General features: G+C 35.1%; 3 protein-coding genes across 3 annotated transcripts in view; 2 read left to right on the forward strand and 1 right to left on the reverse strand.

The window, feature by feature from the left end:
• The first annotated feature begins 110 nt into the window (after nucleotides 1-110).
• LOC119828920 (eukaryotic translation initiation factor 2-alpha kinase) lies at nucleotides 111-12,938 on the forward strand. The gene is made up of 15 exons (XM_038351236.1): nucleotides 111-418; nucleotides 1,696-1,813; nucleotides 2,128-2,278; nucleotides 4,721-4,898; nucleotides 5,476-5,635; nucleotides 5,925-6,065; nucleotides 6,437-6,620; nucleotides 6,863-7,319; nucleotides 8,407-8,547; nucleotides 9,202-9,357; nucleotides 9,795-10,029; nucleotides 10,847-10,999; nucleotides 11,335-11,548; nucleotides 12,061-12,254; nucleotides 12,540-12,938. Exons 1-15 carry the CDS (start codon nucleotides 273-275, stop codon nucleotides 12,675-12,677), a joined length of 2,766 nt encoding a protein of 921 aa, XP_038207164.1. The 5' UTR covers nucleotides 111-272; the 3' UTR covers nucleotides 12,678-12,938.
• Nucleotides 12,939-13,956: 1,018 nt separating this feature from the next.
• LOC119829016 (nischarin) lies at nucleotides 13,957-20,444 on the reverse strand. The gene is made up of 4 exons (XM_038351371.1): nucleotides 19,897-20,444; nucleotides 18,108-18,354; nucleotides 16,818-16,936; nucleotides 13,957-15,758 (listed from the first exon to the last, which is right to left on the reverse strand). Exons 1-4 carry the CDS (start codon nucleotides 20,335-20,337, stop codon nucleotides 15,168-15,170), a joined length of 1,398 nt encoding a protein of 465 aa, XP_038207299.1. The 5' UTR covers nucleotides 20,338-20,444; the 3' UTR covers nucleotides 13,957-15,167.
• The window catches only part of LOC119829182 (UPF0518 protein v1g243165-like), a 7,598-nt gene continuing 7,483 nt past the window's right edge, over nucleotides 20,336-20,450 (forward strand). Inside the window, exon 1 of the mRNA XM_038351584.1 lies at nucleotides 20,336-20,353. Within this exon, the coding sequence (XP_038207512.1) occupies nucleotides 20,336-20,353 (18 nt within the window). The remainder of the gene's footprint in view (nucleotides 20,354-20,450) is intronic.

Below are 20,450 nucleotides of genomic sequence, written 5' to 3' on the forward strand. Positions count from 1 at the left end.
AGGTAAAATATACGTAGGTAATTAGATTTAATTCTCTTCTATGATAGATAGATTTACGGGACATTAATAGGACAAGTGACATTCCGATAGACTGAGTCATAAAGTCACAATGACAACTGACAGTTTACGTGGAAGTGTGTGAGTGATCGTCTGTGTTGTTTATTTTGTAGTCTTCTCAAGTTAAAACTTGTAATTTCAAATCGAAGTTTCGTAATAAAAAACTCCCGTGTGAAGGGGTTTGCGATGTCCACATATAATTTAGCAATAATAATATGTCGGATTGGTATTGGCGAGTGATTGCCTTGAAGGCGGCTTTCGTGTTATCATGTTTTGTTTCTTATATCCGAACTGAAGATACCATCCAAAAGTTACCATACTGCAATCCCCATATTGCAAAAGATGCACCGGTATACAATGAGTAAGTTAAGTTATAAAATCTATTCAGTACATTGCCGACATTGTAATATAAAATTAATATACATATTTTCCAAACCTTCCTGTAGAGGACGATTGTTATGGGATATTAAATTTTGTTTTCTAGTTGTATATTTTGTTCGCTAGCTTCTGTTTGAGGTCTCTACACAAGCAACAGTAAATTCTAGAACCCTATTTTTTATTTCAATGAATCGACTGCAAATCTAATTAATATTGACCTTGATAGCTTATCTATCTATACAGAAAATAATTGAATAATATTTTTTTTAAATGTATCTGATGATATCTGATACATTTATATAAACAAACTATTTCATGTTTATAGCTTTTATATTATTGTTGATTAAAATCAAACCCTTATTATTATAATAGCATTAAATACTGATTCTTGGTTGCTTGGCTTAAAATCATCTAGGGGCATGGGGGAGAGGATGGGATACATCTCATTTACTGCTTGTCTTTTTTTTTAACCTGTGCTATTCCACTGACCTATAAAAACTTCCAGAATACCAAAGAGATCTTATAGGTTGTTTTTTGAACTTTAGTTGTGACTTAAAGTCCCAATATGTAATTGACTATGCCCATGTTGCTATTAATTTTTAATTTTTAATGATTTAAATTCGTACCAGGACTGAAAAAGTGTCTGTCTGTTACCCTTAACATATCCCCACAACTGATTGTCAGGGAAGGGTATTTCGGTGAGAGTTAAATATGATAAGAGCTACAAAGGCCAAAAGTTGCCCGCTGTGACATAAAAAAATGATTTGTTACTGAGAAATTTGGACAGAATAGAAAAATTTGATCATGAGGCGGAATTCAAACCCGCGTCTTTTTGCATTGCCGTAGCAAATTAAGCAAAAAATTTTTGTTTCTCTTTGATTTTCATGTAGATTCCAGGATGGTGATTCACGAGAAGACCAGGGAAAATATAGAAATTAAGTTTTTTTCCAACAAAAGCATGATATTGATATTTATAAAATAAAAATTGTATTATGAAATAAAAAACTTTCGAATATGAATTGCAATTTGTGTGAATCATGATTACATACAAATTGAAATGACAAGATTTATCATAAACTTGTATATTTTTCCTATGGCGCCTGTTACTCATTTACGAAATTAAGAATCAAACAACTAACCCACTTCAACCCCTTCCCTCCCAATCTTTTTCAGACCCCTTACCGCGCTTCTCTAGGCTAACGGTGCCCACGATGGGGCGTTATCGTTATCTTTTGTTTTAACTCATATTCATACTTTTAGCTTTGTTATTGTGAGCACACTTGATGGACGTTTGACTGCTTTCTCAACTGAAAATGGAAACACGGCTTGGTCACTGGACACACAGCCGCTGCTGTCGTCTAATTTACACAATTTTGAGGTTGGTACTAGTATATAGGGCACAATCTATGTCGGGTACTCATTATTTTTTCACATAGTTATTGTAAAATGTATTGAATAAATTTTTTTGTTTCATAGCATCGTTATGCTTTATGCATAAGAAATTATTAAAGAATATATAATATTGATCACGAGGCGGAATTCGAACTCGCGTCATTTTGCTTTAAAATTTGCTTTATCCACCGACTTCAAAAAAAAGGAGGAAGCTATGATTATTATTACTGTATTTTATTTAAGCCTCGCTAACTGTATTTGGTTTAATTAATTCTAATAATATACATAATCCTCTTTCAGCTTATGGCAAATGGGAAAAGGGTACGGTTAATACCTTCACTCCGTGGCACTCTGTACAGTTTGAGTGGGGACACGTTAGAACCTTTGCCGTTCGACGCTGAGCAACTGTTGTCTTCATCCTTTAAATACTCAGATGATCTGGTTATTGCCGGTGAGTTTTTCTTGTGTATGGGTCATGGGGTATGGGACAAATCTCTGCTATGCCCCTAATGAATGCAAAAATGTCTGTCTGTCTCCCCCCCTTTAATTCCCTCGCTGTCTCTTTTTCTCGTCTAAACCACTGACTGACTGATTTGTATTATATTTGGTATAAACAGGTGGGAAACTATACAAGGAAAACCCTGGGTCTGTTGTATCTATTCCTTCGAAAATGCGGGCAGAAAGCAATTAAATAATATGAAAATACTAAATTCTTTAATTAAGAGTAGCCAAGTTCTATAAAATTTTGGAAGCAGCTTCAGCTTTGATATATTTTTAATGCGTATATTAAGTTGCCTTTCTTTACTGAGCCAAGTAGTAGATATTTTTGTTTGTAATTTGAATAGTATTCAATATGAATATAATATAGACAATTGTATAATTAAAAAAAAAATTAAATTGTATGTTTTTATATTTTACTAGCTGCACCCGGCAAACGCTGTTCTGCCTTACTCTGATCATTTAGAGGTATGAAAAATAGATGTTAGCCGATTCTCAAACATACCCGATATGCACACAAAATTTCATAAGAATCGGTCAAGCCGTTTCGGAGGAGTATGGCAACGAAAACTGTGACACGAGAATTTTATATATTAGATAATAAACGTACTTGTTAAAAGCGAATCGAACTAGCTAATAATAAGATTAATGGATCGTCGACTTCCAAGAAAATGTTAAGTAGATTCCTGAAATCCAGTTATAAATCATTTACCATTGCATTACAATAGTGTTTCATCATGAAGTGGAAGTTAATTAAATTACCTTATTTAAGTTCAATTATATTATTTTTCCAATACAATAAACTCATTGTGAATTCGTAAACTATACTTTATATTTGTAAGGATGTGTGTGTGTTTGTTGCTCTTTCACGTAAAAACTACTGAACCGATTGCAATGTAATTTGATACGTAGACAGCTGAACAAGTGGAATAACATATAGGCAACTTTTTATCCCGATATTCCTACGGGATACGGACTTACGCGGGTGAAACCGCGGGGTGCAGCTAGTTTTATAATATTTGTATAGATTTGTATTGGACGTATTTCAGATGGTAATGATATGATAAGTACAATTACAAGATAATGCTACGAATGTAAACAGAAATGCTTTATCGATAGATATTTGCAAATGCATTTTCCTCGAATGCCATATGTATAAACAATAAAAAAAATAAAAAACCTAGTCTTATTTTTAAACGTATTGTTTATGTTTGTTGTAAATGATATGAATAATCTTAATACATACATATATATACATACATATATATATATATATATATATATATATATATATGTTAAGATTATTCATTGTTGTTTGTCTGCAATGGGTTTATAAACTACTCTACTAATTTTAACACTATACACTTATGCAGTTTGATCCAAATTAAAAAATAGGATAGTTTATATTATTTCAATAATGATAAATGACTATTCTGACGGAGCCGGGGCGTGAAGCTAGTCTAATATATAAAATTCTCGTGTCACAGTTTTCGTAGCCATACTCCTCCGAAACGGCTTGACCGATTTTGATGAAATTTTTTGTGCTTATCCGGTATCTATGAGAATCGGCCAACATCCATTTTTCATACCGCTAAATGATAAGAGTAAGGCAGAACAGCGTTTGCCGGGTGCAGCTAGTTAAATTATAAATATCTGTTTCTTATCAATGTTGATATATGTGAAACATGCTAAATATGAATTACAGTCGATCTTTGTATAAATTGAGTGCTATATCACACCTGTAATAAAAACTACGAAGTAGGGTCTATATTTAAAGTTTAATTTTCAATCGATTTAAAGCTTTATATTAATTTAGGTCTGAAATCACTTAATATTCTTAAAGAAGTGTTATGCAATTGGGTGTAAAAGGTCCATGCTCTATTTTCTTTTTTATACATCCGAATGGTGAAATATGTTTATTTATTTTATAGTGTAACAGCTGATAATTCATTTAAAAATAATAAATGCAGTTTAGAAAATGTCTAAAGGAGTCGGTTATATATGAACATAAAGGTGAGGCTAATATAAGGGTGTTAAAAATAGTATCTGTCACTCGGTATTGAGGTATCTTTGTATTGGTAAAATTATTTTTAAATTTATTCCAGCGACACTAAAATACAAATAATAATAGCTGCTCGGCTCGGCTCCGCCCGGATAGTCATTAACCATAATTGAAATAAACTACTCTATATCTTAGTTGGATAAAAGTGCACTGGTTCAATGTGTGAATCTGATTATAATCGATTGAGTACTTTAGGAATCAATCGATCATCGCTTACAAACAACGTATTTTATGTTGCATAAAGTGCATATGTTTAAATACTAACTCAATTATTAGAAAACGCTTGATAATTTTATCGAATTTCGCGCTCAAATATATTTTTTTTATCTATAGGCGCGCGGGAAACTCTATGGTTGGGTATAGACGCACAGACGGGTGCTATCATATACGAATGCAACTCTTCGGGGTGTAACAGTGAGCAGGAGATAGCGAGCGCCGGTCGAGATATACTGGTGCTGAGGAGGCTCTCCAGCACTGTGAGGGCGTTGGACCCACGCTCTGGGACTGAGAAGTATGTTCAGCAGTCAGGGTAGAATTTGCTAGAACATAAGTGCATGGTTATTTCACGTCACATCGATATAGATAATAAAGAGACTTACAAGAAATATATACTTAAATAAGTTTTATTTCTATATAAGCAAATCAATGAAAGAAAATATTTTCACGTTAATAAGTCAATGTTCACCGTTTAATTATAAATATTCATTCTGATTTCCTCATTTTTTAATTGAAGCAATTTGTTTTTGTACAAATAGCAATTGACTTACAATATTACGTAACATAAGCAGTGACCACCAGAGTGGTGAGGAGGGAGGAGGATAAGTCAGGGGTTCGAGAAATAAATAATTTTTCAATTTATCTGCTTATGTTGATAACACCATTACTGTTCGAAACGGTCAAGAAAAACATCGTGAGGAAACCGTCATGTCCAAGAATTAAAAGTTTGACGACATTTGACATCTGCTAATCCGCACTTGGTCAGCGTGGTGGATTATAGCCTAATCCCTCATAGGAGATCTGTGTCCCAGCAGTGAGAACATATATAGGCTGATGATGATGATGATGTTACGTAATCAACATTTTCTCAGCTGGAACTTCAGTGTGGCGGAACATAACCTGGCTCTCAGCCGGCGTGAATGCGCGGGGAAGCAGACGACTCCAGTACCAGTGACGATAGCGGTGGCCCTGCCGGAGGGTGTGGTGGCGGTCCGTCATCCGGACTCTCAACTCACGATATGGCAACATCAGGTAATAGACATTTGTATGTATTGTGAATAATTTGAAATTTTGATCGATTGCTTGTTAAACGTTGAAAGTACGACTTATGTTATAATGTAAAAACATTATTTTTACTAAACCATTTCGCTTTTTTTTTAATAATTCGTATAGAACGCTACGAAATTTGTCATCAGTAGATTATAATACTTTTCCTAAATCAAATCTACTCCAATAAAACATTTAATTCAAAAATATACTTTCACGTACTGATAATTATGTAATATACATATACGTATATAAGAATCAAAATCACTTGCAGTTAGAAGCTCCGGTAGCGAACATGTGGCGGGTACAAAATGGCGTGGTAGAAACTATGGATGTGTTGTGGGAAGCGACGCATGCCATCGCCGACATGGCGGCGAAACCACCATCCATATACCTTGGCATTCATAACACACAGGTATGTTATTGTTTAAAGAAAGAAAACATTTATATGTTTGAATTGGTCCTTCGAGACTTGTTAGTAGAATTTTGCGGTACATTTTTAATGACTAGTATTCCACCAACTAAATCTGTTCAATAGGAATAAAAAATTGACTAATTTAGCATACAATGTTTCTGAGAAAACATAAAAATTTACAGGTTCAGCAGAAACAAATAAGTACATATATTTTATTTTGATACATAGCATTAAAATTCTTATAAAATTTATCACAGAAAACAAATCCAGAAAAAAAAGAACTCAAAATATTGCTACAAAATCAATCAAATAAACACCTTTTTATCCTTCATTTATCAATAGAATTTCACTAAAAGTGATTTTTTTATCAGCTGTACATACAAGAAAGTGCTCTGTATGCCCGAAAGCTGGAAACATCGATGTCAACAAAACCGTTGCCATGGAAAGTGAAACAGTCCCGCCCTTTGCTAGGCGACGGAACCGCTTTGCAAGCGTTGCCAGATGCGGAGAACACTTTGTCTATGGTTGCTTTGTATGGCAACACCGGGGTCCAGGGTAAGTTATGTTTTTAATAGCTTATTAAATTACTATAATAAATGTAAAGAGGAACACTTGAGGGACTTGAAAAATTTTTATTCCTTTTTGTATTGGAAAGTCGTTTAAGAAACTATAAGCTATCCAACATACTATCCTATTTATATTATATATATATATTATATTATTATTAAATATTTTAACGTACCATATAGCAGACTCAATTGATCATCAAATTACATGCTATGTTTTTCCATTTCCAGAAAACCAAGGATTCTTCCTCTACCTGCAAGAAACCTGCGACCAAGCTGTCCAAGTGGCCGACGAGATAACGCAACCCGACATAGTCCTGCCCAACAATAGCGACGACACGCCCAACCATCACCACGTGCACGTCCACGTGTACTCGCTCTGGTTCTGGTGGAAGGAGGTACTCCTGATCGCGATCAGTTCCGCCCTGCTGATGAATCTCATGATATGGCCCAGGTTCTTCGCAGCGAAGATTCGGCCGACGACGCCATTGCCGATAAACCAGGAGTATATAGTGGTCGAGAGGCATTACGAGAGGCAGAACCAGGTTGCGGAATATTCCGGAAGGTACGAGAACGACTTCACCCCGCTGCGGTGTTTGGGGCGCGGCGGGTTCGGGGTGGTGTTCGAGGCGAGGAACAACATCGACCACCAGTCGTACGCCGTCAAGAGGATCACGCTGCCGAGCCGGTGAGTTGGTAGTCTTATACAAACTGTTCGCTTCGGCTTTGCTCGTGGTACACACATAGCCTATGTCACTCGGTGATTTTGTAGATTTCTAATGGTGAAAGAATTTTTTAAATCGGTCCTGTAGTTTTTGAGTTTATCTCTTACAAACAAACAAAAATACGAATTCTTCCTCTTTATAATATTAGTGTAGATGTGCAAGATGATTTTTATTTCAACTATATTTGACCTAACGCTTACGGTGAAGCCGCGGGCACTGGCTAGTTTCGAAGTAAGGATGGTTTTTTGTTACAATGTAACGGCCAATGGGATTACATGAGCTAAAAGCGTGTTTTATAGTGATAAAACTAATGAAAAAGCAGAAATTATACGATTTGCTTCAGGATATATGCTGATATGATATTTGATGATTTAAAAAGAAATTGATATCGCATTAGCACGCACAAATACTTAAACTAGCAATAGCAAGGACAAACTAAGGCAATTGTTGCAGTGTCTTTTACTAGCTCTCTCTTTCTATCTTATACGATTCGTATTATCTATCGCCGTCGTAGTTTTAAATTACTGTATATATACTTTTAAGTTTAACAACGCATGTTCGATACGCCATTCAGTATGAACGCGGCGTATCTTTGTTTATAATATCACTAGCTACACTCTGCGATTTTACCCACATAGTATCTGATGTTATATAGCGTAAAGCCTTCCTCAATAAATGGACTAACTAACACTGAAATAATTTTTTTAATCGGATCTGTAGTTGCTGAGATTAACGCGTTCAAACAAACAAATTCTTCAGATTTATCTTTGTCAGATTATGTGCGTGGGTTTAATATGTCCCATAAGTGCGCCCTAACCACATCTCGTCCATACAAACGTAGTTTGGCTTTTACTCCACTACATCCACATTTCAACACAATAATTGCGATTTGGATATTCACATCTTATAAATGTACGTTTTTCTAAGCTTTTCCTATATCGAACGAACACCAAAAATTAGAATCAAAGTCGAACTGCGTTCGCATGGATGGCAAGTGGTTGGGGTGTGGGGGGGGAGCTAGGGGGTGGTTCTAAGAGACAGAGTTGTCAGGGAGTCGCGGCGCGAGCGCGTGCTGCGCGAGGTGCGCGCGCTGGCCAAGCTGGAGCACGAGCACATCGTGCGGTACTTCAACGCGTGGCTCGAGCAGCCGCCGCCGCGCTGGCAGGAGCTGAGGGACGCCTATTGGCTGCGGTGAGATAGCTTAGCGGACACTCGGCCGAATCATCGATAATATTCCTCCATTTTGCGTTCATATTTAATACATTTTGTGGTATTCCCTGACGCTATTAATGTTATTCCTTTATTTAAAAGCGGTGACATTATCTCACTCCTCTTATACAGAGTATACGCAAGGGAGTCATTTAAACCTCTCGTACTTAGGATAGTAAGATAAACTCATTAGTTATTGCATTATTACCCATCCTTGATAAGTGTACACAATTTTAATTAAATCTGTCCGTTTTAAGTAGGTCAAAATCGGGTCTAAAGTTACATACATACACATAAACATGCAGACACTTATGAAAGCGCGTTAATATGGTAGGACGTAGTAATATTTGTTTTCAAAACAGCTATAGTTTTTTGAAGTGAAACTTCTTTAGAATCGTTGTGATTTCAAACCTGATGCAACGGAAAAACGACAGGTAAGGGACACAAATACAAAAATGTGTAGAATGAAGCCGGCAAAGAATGAGACAGAAATATACATACTATTTTATATATATTCATCTCATTCTTTTGTCGATTTACTGAAGTTTCACTTCTATCGTGTGTGAATCGACCTTTTTTTTAACCACCTTTTTTTTAACTTATTTTATTTTATTTATTTCTTAATTATGATTCCAGGGAATTAGGTGGCGCTTCAGTGATGTCGGAAGGTACATCGCCACAGATAGACAAGTCACCAACTAAAGGTGACGCGGTGACTCTAAACATTCATAAGTCTATAGATGACTGTATTGACGCGTTGGACTATGACAAGAAAGAACCTAAGCGGCTCAGGTATGGTTTTACATAATTGGTTATAAAAATACATATACACATGTTTTTTCTTCAACTTTCAATGAACTATGTAGGAAAAAAAACTATACATAGAATTTTAGTGATCCCAATATGCAGTGATGGATGGTATTGACTTTTACTTCTAATAAGCCTGTGCGTTAGCGTGACGTCTTAAAGTAGTACTAATTCCAGTGTGTATCGTATAACGCTTGCACATTGCCACACTTCATTTAGTACTACAGACCTATTCATTAACTATTTAAGAAATTTCAAAAGAACATTTAACAAAACTGACATTAATTATGACCAAAAATACTGTTTTTATACGGAAAAAAGAGAATAATCCACTACTAAACACTAAGAAATATATTGTGCTTTTCCTTCTTTAAATTTGGTAGAATTCACGAAATTATTCGTATAAATTTACCCCCTTACAGGTCCCTGAGTTGCAACGATTCCTTCAGTATAGTGTTCGACGAGAATGCATCAAAGGACGCCCACCTAACCGCGAATACTCCGGACACGAACAAGGGCAGCGGGGACGATTCCTTCATAGTGTTCGCTAATAGCCAGGACACAAAGGGACTGTCCCAGGCTAGACAGGATCTGTCCAATAAGCAGCTGGAGAAGGTTAAGGAATGTGGCAGTTACTCGAGCGGGAGTAAGAAGAAGGTATGGTCGTGGAGCCAATTGGTTTTAAAGGAATATTAAAATGTGATAAAAAAAATTGAAAAACACGATTTAATGTCATAATTTGTCGTTTAAAATCAACTTTTCTGTCTCACCAATTTCGAGTATATTAATTTATTCAATTAGACTTCTCATAGAAGTACTATTGAATCATAGTCAGTCATAAAATAGTTTTAACATTTACCACCAGTTCGAAAAGCAGTTTCTACAGAGAAGAGCCGGCAAGAAACTCCGTAGTTGCTCTTACGTACTACTCTACGTACAAAAATTATTCAATTGACATAATAAGATATACTCATGAAATTAGTGCATTGTCACTGATCCTTCATCAGTTTGCAAATTTAAATTAAATTTGTAATCACGTTGGGTACGTTTGGCTCGGTCATTGTAGAAACAAATCATATTATCTCTGTCTTGGGTTAATAGAATATTATTATAAACATAATAATCAGCTGCTGTGTGTATGTTGTTGAATCAGACAGATTTTCATTTATATCATTGGTATAATTATCTGTTTTATTATAGACATACAGATAATAAAAGGTAAAATAACGCTATTTTTGTGTTAGTCTTAAAAATTCCTGTGAAATTACAATAAAGAGCTCATGCACACACGCAACTGCGTGCGTACTAAAATGGGCGTTATGTTCTGCTTTATTTGCGTGATTTCGATCATAGGCCACGTGCGGGGAGAAGTCGTTCGAACGTGGTGGGAGGGGAGGGGAGAAGCGGTTAAGAATTCGTCTCCACATGATATAATTTTACTTATTTTACTTATCATTTGTAATGTAATCCTCAGAAGGGCCACACGCGCCACTGGTCGTTGGACATGTGCGTGCGCTCGGGCGACGCCAGCAAGATGTACCTGTACATACAGATGCAGCTGTGCCGCCGTGACAGCCTGCACGACTGGCTGCGGGACAACCGCACGTGGGAGTGCCGGCGGGACAAGGTATAGCGGGACGCGAGATGCACGTGTACATACAGAAGTAGTTGCAATTATATAATTTTTGTACAGTGGAGAATGCGTATACGCATACCCAGGCTTTAATACTGGGTACTTTCCATCAGTGATAACATAATATCATGGAAAGGAAGAAGCCGTGGTAGTTTTGGAGTCAGGATAGAGATGTTAATAATTACAGAACGAAGTTCATAAAACTTTTCTATACCAAATTTCATCTAAATCAATTCAATGGTTTAGGCACGAAGAAGAGACAGAAGGACAGAGATATATTCCCATTCAAAAAAATAGGCTCATCCAATAAAAAAAAATATGAATTCCAGGTACAAACGCTCTTCAGTCAGATAGTGTCGGCGGTGGAGTACGTGCATTTAGCCGGTCTGATCCACCGAGACTTGAAGCCCAGCAATATATTCTTCGCGCCCGACGGCAAAGTGAAGGTCGGCGACTTTGGCCTGGTCACGGCCATGGGCGACTCGCAGGGGGGGGAGCCCGCTGACAACTCGCACCCGAACGGTGGCCACACGCATCGAGTTGGTGAGTAGTCATTCTTTATTCGAACCGCAAGGGACTGGAACATGCTTCCTGAGTCTGTGTTCCCTGACGAGTATAATCTGGGGATCTTCAAAAGTCGAGTGAACAGGTACCTCCTAGGGAAGCGCGCTCCACCTTAGACTACATCTACGCTTACCAGCAGGCGAGATGGTAGTCAAGCGCTTCCCTATCCCACAATAAAAAAATAAAAAAAAAGTTGTGGGGGGGAGGGGGATTTTTTTAGTTTTGTAACACGGGCAAAACTGAGCTGGTGAATCGCCTGATGGTGAGAGATCACAAGCGCCCACCAAGCAGCTATATATAACCAACCAACCAACTAATAATATAATATACATATACATAAGCGTAACTTAAGAAGTATTGAAAAATGATTGTGAATTGTATTGAATTAAATTTTATAGCCTCGTCAACATCTCAGTCAATCCATCACCAAGCTCATCTCAGCAACCGTCAGGATTATGAAGAAAAGCACTAAATGCATCTTTGTCTTGCAGGTACCCACTTATACATGTCTCCAGAACAACTCCAAGGTCTACCATATAGCTATAAGGTGGATATCTACTCTCTGGGGCTGGTTTTGTTTGAGCTGTTACACCCTTTCGGTACTGAGGCGGAAAGAGTGGACTGCTTGCTGCGAGTGAGGAAGGGACACTATCCCACTCACTTTGAACATAATTACCCGAATGAGGTGGGTGTTGAGTTAGTTTGAGTGGTAGGAAATAGCTTTTATATGTCATAGTCAGCAGTAAGCGCTATCAACCTGGGTGATTGGATTTTAAGCTTGTTGTTTGAATGATGTCGGTAAATCAAGAGGCTAGACTGTTTATTGAACGGCTGATTAAGCAAGTCGCTTTAACATATACGCGATAAAAAATATTTGATTCTTTCATGAGATAATTAAGTAAAAATATGACTTCCAATAAACATTTATTTGTCATGTATAAACATGTATAAAAAGTTATTTCCTTTCCAGACCGAGGTGCTAAAATTAATGCTTAGCACGGACCCGAACCGACGACCCACGGCCAGCGGGGTCAAAGCGAGAGCGCCACTATACCAAGCTACCGACGAGCAGTGGCATTTCACGCTACCTACCCTCATTTCTGCTTAAAATTAATATTTAACAGCAAAAAAAGTCATTAGATTTAAATCCTGACTATAAATGAATGATTGCATAATTTATTTCAGTAGGTTTTTGCGAAATGTGAAATTAACATGACTATAAAATAATGTAAATTTAAAAAGCATTGAATGAATATAGCGTATAAGATTGATATAGACAATATTACGCTAAAGTATTGAAAATCAAACTATAATATAAGATCATCACTCAATTTATCAGCTTTTATAAAAATGTTGTTAAAAAGAAAAACAAAAAAATATCAAAAAACATTTTTTTTGCTCATTGCTTTATAATTCTTCTTTAATATGTATGAAACAGATTGACTCCGTTCATAAAATATTTAAAAAAATATATAAATTAAACAAAAATTAAGATATATTTTTATGATAGTCGTTATCAAAATAGATTATTATATGAATCATATATTTGTCAAAGACGCTAAAATTTTTGCTTTAATGCTAAAAATAATGAGGTCTAAAATAAAATAGGCTAGTTCCTAGAAGGTTATAAATTGATTATAGCGATATAGTATCGCATAGTTAAAAAAAACTTGAGGCATAGATCACACATTTAATCACCAGTGAAACTATCACATGTATTTTATAATTATAATTAAGTAATAAACGCAATAAGTAATGATAAGTATTAAAATATAAAGACTGGTTTTTTGGAGGAATGTTGGATTTGTGAATGTTTTTAATGCTTTGTAGATATACTAACGTAGTATTTGAGATTGATATTTGTCAATGATTATGTTTAAACCTATGAAATATTTTTATATTAAGTTTCCAAAGTAATTGAAAATATTTCTTATGTGCGTTATATTTAGTAATAGATTGTCATTTTTGTCTTATACGTTTTTAGCGTACGAATTTATGTTTGGAGTGTTGATAGGTGCCCTAATAAATACTATTAGCTGGATGGATGTGTTTTATTTCTCAGCAGTTTTAGTTCCAAAAAAAACGGGCCCTAGACTTCTCCGTTTGTTTGTCTGTCTAATTAGACCACTGATAACATAGTTTGAAATTTACAAACTATATATTTCTGTTGTTGTTGAAGTTAAGCAACGGTTGGCACGGTCATAAATTGGATGGATGACCGAATCTTTGCAGTTGCTCTAGCTTATTAGTGCGCAATCTTTAATATGTCGTGAGTCTGACTCGCACTACATCTTTATATATATTATCGTTTTTTTATTTGTAAAAAATTCAAGCAGCGCTTAGTCATCTAGGTTTTAATAAGATATTTCGTGTTCCATAAATAAAACAAGGACTAACGTGATATAACTTTAATATAACACAATACGTATTGTTTTACAATAAAAAAAATCACAAATATAATACTTCTAGAAAACAATACTATTCCACCTTGATAGGTGTAGTTTAGTCATCAATTATATTATTTTTACATTGTATTTTATACACTAATATTATACAAAATAATGTCTTTACCTTAATATTTATAATAATGTTGATAATGCTGAGGCTTATTACAAAATATATTGCATTTTTAACATGCACATTCGATCATTTAAGCAACATGTTTGTATGATCTTATATTGGATTTGAATATGATGGTGTTTGCGATGATTTCATCTCAATAGATACACAATCAGAATCAAAACATGTCCTCAAATGCTTTATAAATTCGACTTAAACTCATGCAAATAAGGTTGAATTTATTTATTCGAAATAATTAAGCTATCGCTTAGGCCGTCAAGTTTTATTGCTTTTGGTACGTTTTGTGAATACATCTCATAGTACTGCCAATAATGCTAATAAAAAGCTTGACTATGCTTCTATGTTTGTTTCATTCGACTAAAATGTTGACAAACAAATTTGAGGGCAGTTTTTAAAGCGATTCTATAGAATTGTGTATCAAGTTAATTTTTAAAAATAATTTTACATATTTCATCTTAAATAAATTATTGATATAACAATATATCTTAATACATACATTGAGTTAATAACACACACACAATATTGTTTAATATTATTGTTAAATACATATTGGTATTGCAAATAAAAATCTATCTTGAGATATTTTCATTGCATTTGAAAATGGTATTTTTGAATATATGAAGTTACTCAATGCCCTAGCACCATATTTTGGAATGGTAATCTTAAATGATCGGTTTCGTGAACCAAAACAATTAATTATCTATAATATAAATTCGTTATTCAAAAATGTTTCAAATACAAAAATTATTGATACATATTATCACAAGTGAAGAGTGATTCATTAAAACTTAATAAAGAAAGCAAAAAACTGGGTATTATCAAACTGTCATTTTAAAAAAAAACTCAATTAAAGCTACAATACTTCTAGCCCCAAATACACTCAGCATAATTGAAGCAATGCAAAATACTCTCTTACTATACACGAGTAAAAGTAAATTTAAAACTGACATATCTCCAGATATTCGGTTTTAAATCGTCAGTAACAGAATATTAGCTAAAAAACAAATCACACCGGTCGTCAACTCCTATGAAAGCTATGACTCGTGTTATTGTTTTGCAAGAAGCTCGGCGTTTTCTTCTCTTTAACTACCCTCAACGCTTGCAGAACGCGGGCCGTGTCCAATTCCCTCTCCGACGCTTTTTCATTGTCCAAACACAATTCCGACATTCGGGCGTTGAATTGCTCCAGCACCTTAACTCTATAGTCTATGCTCGACGCCACTGGGTTGGCGGTCAGCCATAGATACTCTAGGCACGGGAGTCTGCATATGTGCTGCACTTCCTCTATATCCGTTATGACGTTGCAGCTCAGGTCCAAACTCTCCAGCGAGTACAGCCTCGAGAAACCCTGTAACGATTGGACTTTGTTTTGCGATAAATCTATTCTGACGATGTTCCCAATCCTCTCGTGCCAGTTCTCGCACGCGCTGAAACGATTCATGGATAAATTCAGCACTTGGAGATCGTGGAGGCAGGACACGTCGCAGAGCTCGTCCAATCTGTTTGATGACAAGTTGAGGTGCTGCAGCTTTGGGACGAGGCGTATCGCCCAGTCCACTTTGGCTATGTTGTTACTAGAGAAGTTTATGGTCGTTAGTTTCTTCCATATCTGTGAATATTAAAATGGAAATTGTGTGAAGAATTTAATATATGATCGCAGGTTTATTTCTGGATATGTAATGTTTTAAGTATACATATTATTACAACATACAAATACCAGTTTACTTTTTGTTACGTGTGATATAATACAATGAAATTAGCAATACACATTTAAGTTCATAAAATTAAACTTCAAATTAGAACTTATAACTTATTTACGTATATTAAACATTTTCATACCCTACATTGAAAAAAGTGATAAAAAAGTGCTCTTATCAAAACTAGCGAACGACTAATAACTAACTTTATTTACACAAGGCATACAATAAATAACTGTATATACATATATTTGATAATCGCCCATTAGACAGTCGTCAAGAATGTCCGAGCGGCATATGATTCATTGCAATTTACATGTTATTTCGTTGCAGCAATGTTCAAAATCTATTGTATCAGACGATTCGTATCCTACAGATGATTTGCTTCGGAGAACTAATTATAAAGCTGAAGAGTTTGTTTGTTTGTTTGAACGCACTAATCTCTGGAACTACTGATCCGATTTGAAAAATTATTTCATTGTTAGATAGCCCATTGATTGAGGAAGGCTATATAGGTAATATATGTGCCACGGGTGAAGCCGGGACGGACCGCTAGTAATATATAAAATTACTTGCTTGCTTGTTTTGATCAGGCAATTTTTAAAATTTTTAAATATTTTTCAATCCACCTTGGATTCAAACCCTCTTCCTTTACAACAGCATATTCTCCAAAACCATTATTATTTATAATGTTTGTATCTATACGACCCTCTTAGTCACGCATTATCTAGGATTACATACACACGCGGCCCGTTTGACCCGACCCAATTAGAGCGATGATAACGTGAACTCTGAATCGTTATTGCGATTATTAAATAAGCCAATATTTACGATGTTGTTGAAGCACGTGTGAGCAATAAGGATATGAGAATTCTGTTTGTGAACATTGTTTGGAATAAAATAAACAATTCATAAGCAATTCATACCCAGTTTATAAATGACATAATACAATATAATATAGGCATTCTTACCATGGAATCGGTGATACTCGATGGGTCCTTGTGTAGAACATCCACGAGCAGGAATTCATTGAGCGACACCACCGTCGCTATCAGCACTGACAAACTGCACAGGGTGTCGCGCAAACTGCCTGGAAAATTTCATCATTTTCTTGTGTTTTATTTTACGCGGGTAATACACATTTAGAAATTAAAGAATTTTACACGGGGAGACGTGACCACGCTCGCTGTAAAGTATTCGAAACGTCGGGTTAATAATATAATGAATAAAAATCCGTTTAAGTCTTTAATTTCTTAATTTCATCATTACGTAAGCAAAACTATACATGCGCTAAAACTGGGAAAATGTTCGGAGAGGGAATTATGAATCACTAGCTGCGCCCCGCGGTTTCGCCCGCGTAACTCCGTATCCCGTAGAAATATCGGAATAAAAAGTTGCCGATGTGTCATTCCAGGTGTCAAGATATCTACGTAACAAATTTCATTGCAATCGGTTCAGTAGTATTTGCGTGAAAGAGTAACAAACATACACATACACATACATCCATCCTCACAAACTTTCGCATTTATAATATTAGTAGGATAGGATGATATGTTGTGTGATGAATTCACGGTAGTAGTTCTAGGTCTTTGTTTGTTTCATAGTAGAGCAAGCTGGAGGAGGTGGAGGAGGCTGGAACCTTCCCAGTCCAGTCCTTTTTTCCAGTCGCCAATCCTTTCCCTTTCCCCCTTTAAATCGAGCAGCGCATTTGCCGAGGTACATTTGCGAATGTTTATAGGCGGTGGTGATCGCTTACCATCAGGCGAATCGCCAGTTCAGTTGGTCGCTTTTACATAAAAAAAACCTGATGTCAAGTGGTCACCACCTCCCAGAAACACTAGCAATATGCATGGTGTTGGAAGTACTTTTTTTTGGAATTTTTGACCCTTAAACATTTTACACTTTTGCGGTTCGGCCGGCTTCGTCCACGATACATATATAGCCCATAGCACTAAGGTATCATATACATATCCAATGGTAAAAGAACTTTTGGAATTGGTTCAGTCATTCCTGAGATTGGAGTGCTCCAACAAACAAATAAAAACCGCTTCTGACTTATATTATTACATATATGAATAATTCAATGTAATATTAAATCTATACAAACACTTTAAACTATGAAAATGTTTATGTAATTAAAGAACATAATTATATTAATGTTACATGTTACGTTACATGTAACGTTATACATTATGAGTTGGCACATTCATTTCTTTTTAATAAGTTAAAATAGGAAAAATTACATTCTGTCACAAACTTACCAACACTCTGTATACATGGCATAGGTACACCTAGAACCTTCAAGTCCATCAGTGACTTAAATGCTATCAAATCAAACTTCAGGTCGTTGGGCACAATGTTACTTGTGCCGAGTTTCTCATAACTGCCCTCTATGCTGAGCGAGCGTACTTGCGAGCAAAAATCTAGTATGTGGCTGAAGTCATACATCTGGTCGAGTTTCTCTGTGGGTGGGCAGGCCATTTTGAATCTTTCACTGATTGCATGAAGCTGGAATTGAGATATCGATAACAGTTAATTGACATAAATTTTGAGTTTATTGCACATTAGCATTACGCCCGCGTAGTCGCAGGAAATAATGACCCGGGGCTTTCCTTGCATGTTCCTGGTGGATTTCTGGGATACAAACTTTTCTACGTCCATTTCCTGTTTCAAAGCTACCACAAGGTACAATTAATCCACCACAAATAACACCACTTTCTTTTATATATATAGATTAAACTAAAAGCAATCAAAAGTAAAGTTTAAACATTTAGGAGTTAAAGATATTAATATTATGTATTCAAATGTCCATTTTATTTCAGATTTAAAGTATGTATTTTGAACAATCTGACATTCAATTTTTGAATGATTACTCTTTTTCTACCAACATCTATGTTTAAATTTAATTCCAACAATTTTTAAAAACAAAGAAAACAATCTTATAATATCAATAAACTATAAGTATTATAATATGCAATTTACTATATTTTACACATAATTTCCTCTTGCCAATATATGACATAATATATTATATAGTACAATTTTCTCATACCTTTGAAATTCATTTATAATACTATAGGAACACTTCACACTTAAATGTGTTAGTGAAATATTATTTCTACACAGGATGTACAACTTTCTGACATCATCGAACATCATCATCTCAGATCATTTAAGCAATGAATTCACCTTCTATATTTTTATATAAATAAATCTAGATTTCCGGTGTTTTAAATTAAAAACAAGCAAATTTATATTAGGAAGTACACTCATATTGCATAAGATAAGCCGTAATTCAACTTATTGGATGAAATGATGATATTAGAATTATTATTGATACATATATGGGCAATGATAACATAACAACTGATAATTTGATTTGTATTAAGGTATTTTGGTCCCTTCTGACCTTGGTAGGAATTAAGCAAAGTATGTCATAAGTTTTATTTATTATTATAGTCAACTTTCCACCCACAGTTTTGCCGGCTTTGTGAATGGAAAAGACATACAGTCTTGGGGTTATGTCTGCATAGTTTTGATGGAATTTTCAGGGATAAAAAGTATCCTTTTTCGGATCTTAAACTATATCTGTATTCATCATCATTCATCCAAATCGGCCCAGTAGTTCCTGATATTAAAACGATAAAGCGAACAAACAATTAAACTCTGCATATTTATTTTACTATATATTTAAATAAGGAAATATTTTAACATACATCATATCACCATATACCACATCATACATGATAAGAAAGTATGTTCTTACAACCTTGAAAATCTAACAAGTGGTTTATAATAGAGATGAGTCATTTATTAATGCAAATTATAATAATGACTACAGTTACTATGCAAATATTATCTTTCATTAATAACACTATATGGAATATGGAATATTAAACACAATAGGTATATGGATAATGTTTTAAAGGAAAACTTTGCAAATAATTAAATTGAAAATTATATTATTACATATATTGAATACTTAAATTTGCATAATAATCAATTTGCAGAGGTTTCAATAATGGAGCATAAAGCAATAAAAATACCAACCTGTAATGGAGTAAATTTATGTATCTTTTCATTTTGTAACATCTTATCTCCCTCCAAATAAAGTTTTTTTGCTAAATCTTGTAATAAAAAGAATATGTCGTATAAATGGAAGTCCAAGAAGTGAGCAAAGTCAGAGGGCAAATTGAGGTTTAAAAAATTAAATATATTATTGAGATATTCTTTCAGGGCCTCTCGTCTGTGTTCAATGAATTTAGGCGTCTTGTTACGAATGACCTTCTTCGGCGGAAGTAGGTCTTTAGCGACGCCGAAATCGTTCACAAGCTTGTCGTGGAGCTCTACAAAGTCACTGTACCGATGCCATACATCCCACTGCACGAACCCCACTTTTACAACGATTTTATAATAAGTTACACTATCTTTTGTTATTGCTTCATCGACGTTCACGGAACTGTCGTCTCTGTGATTTATAAATGTCGACATGTTGTTAATTATAAAAGCAACTTATTTTTTATTCTGGTTTCACTTTACATTTTACTTTGAGACGATTATTTTTTGCGCCGAATGATGTAAAACAAACACTGTCACTACAAGTC

The sequence above is a fragment of the Zerene cesonia genome, chromosome 9 (assembly GCF_012273895.1).
Source record: "Zerene cesonia ecotype Mississippi chromosome 9, Zerene_cesonia_1.1, whole genome shotgun sequence".
NCBI lineage: Eukaryota > Metazoa > Arthropoda > Insecta > Lepidoptera > Pieridae > Zerene > Zerene cesonia.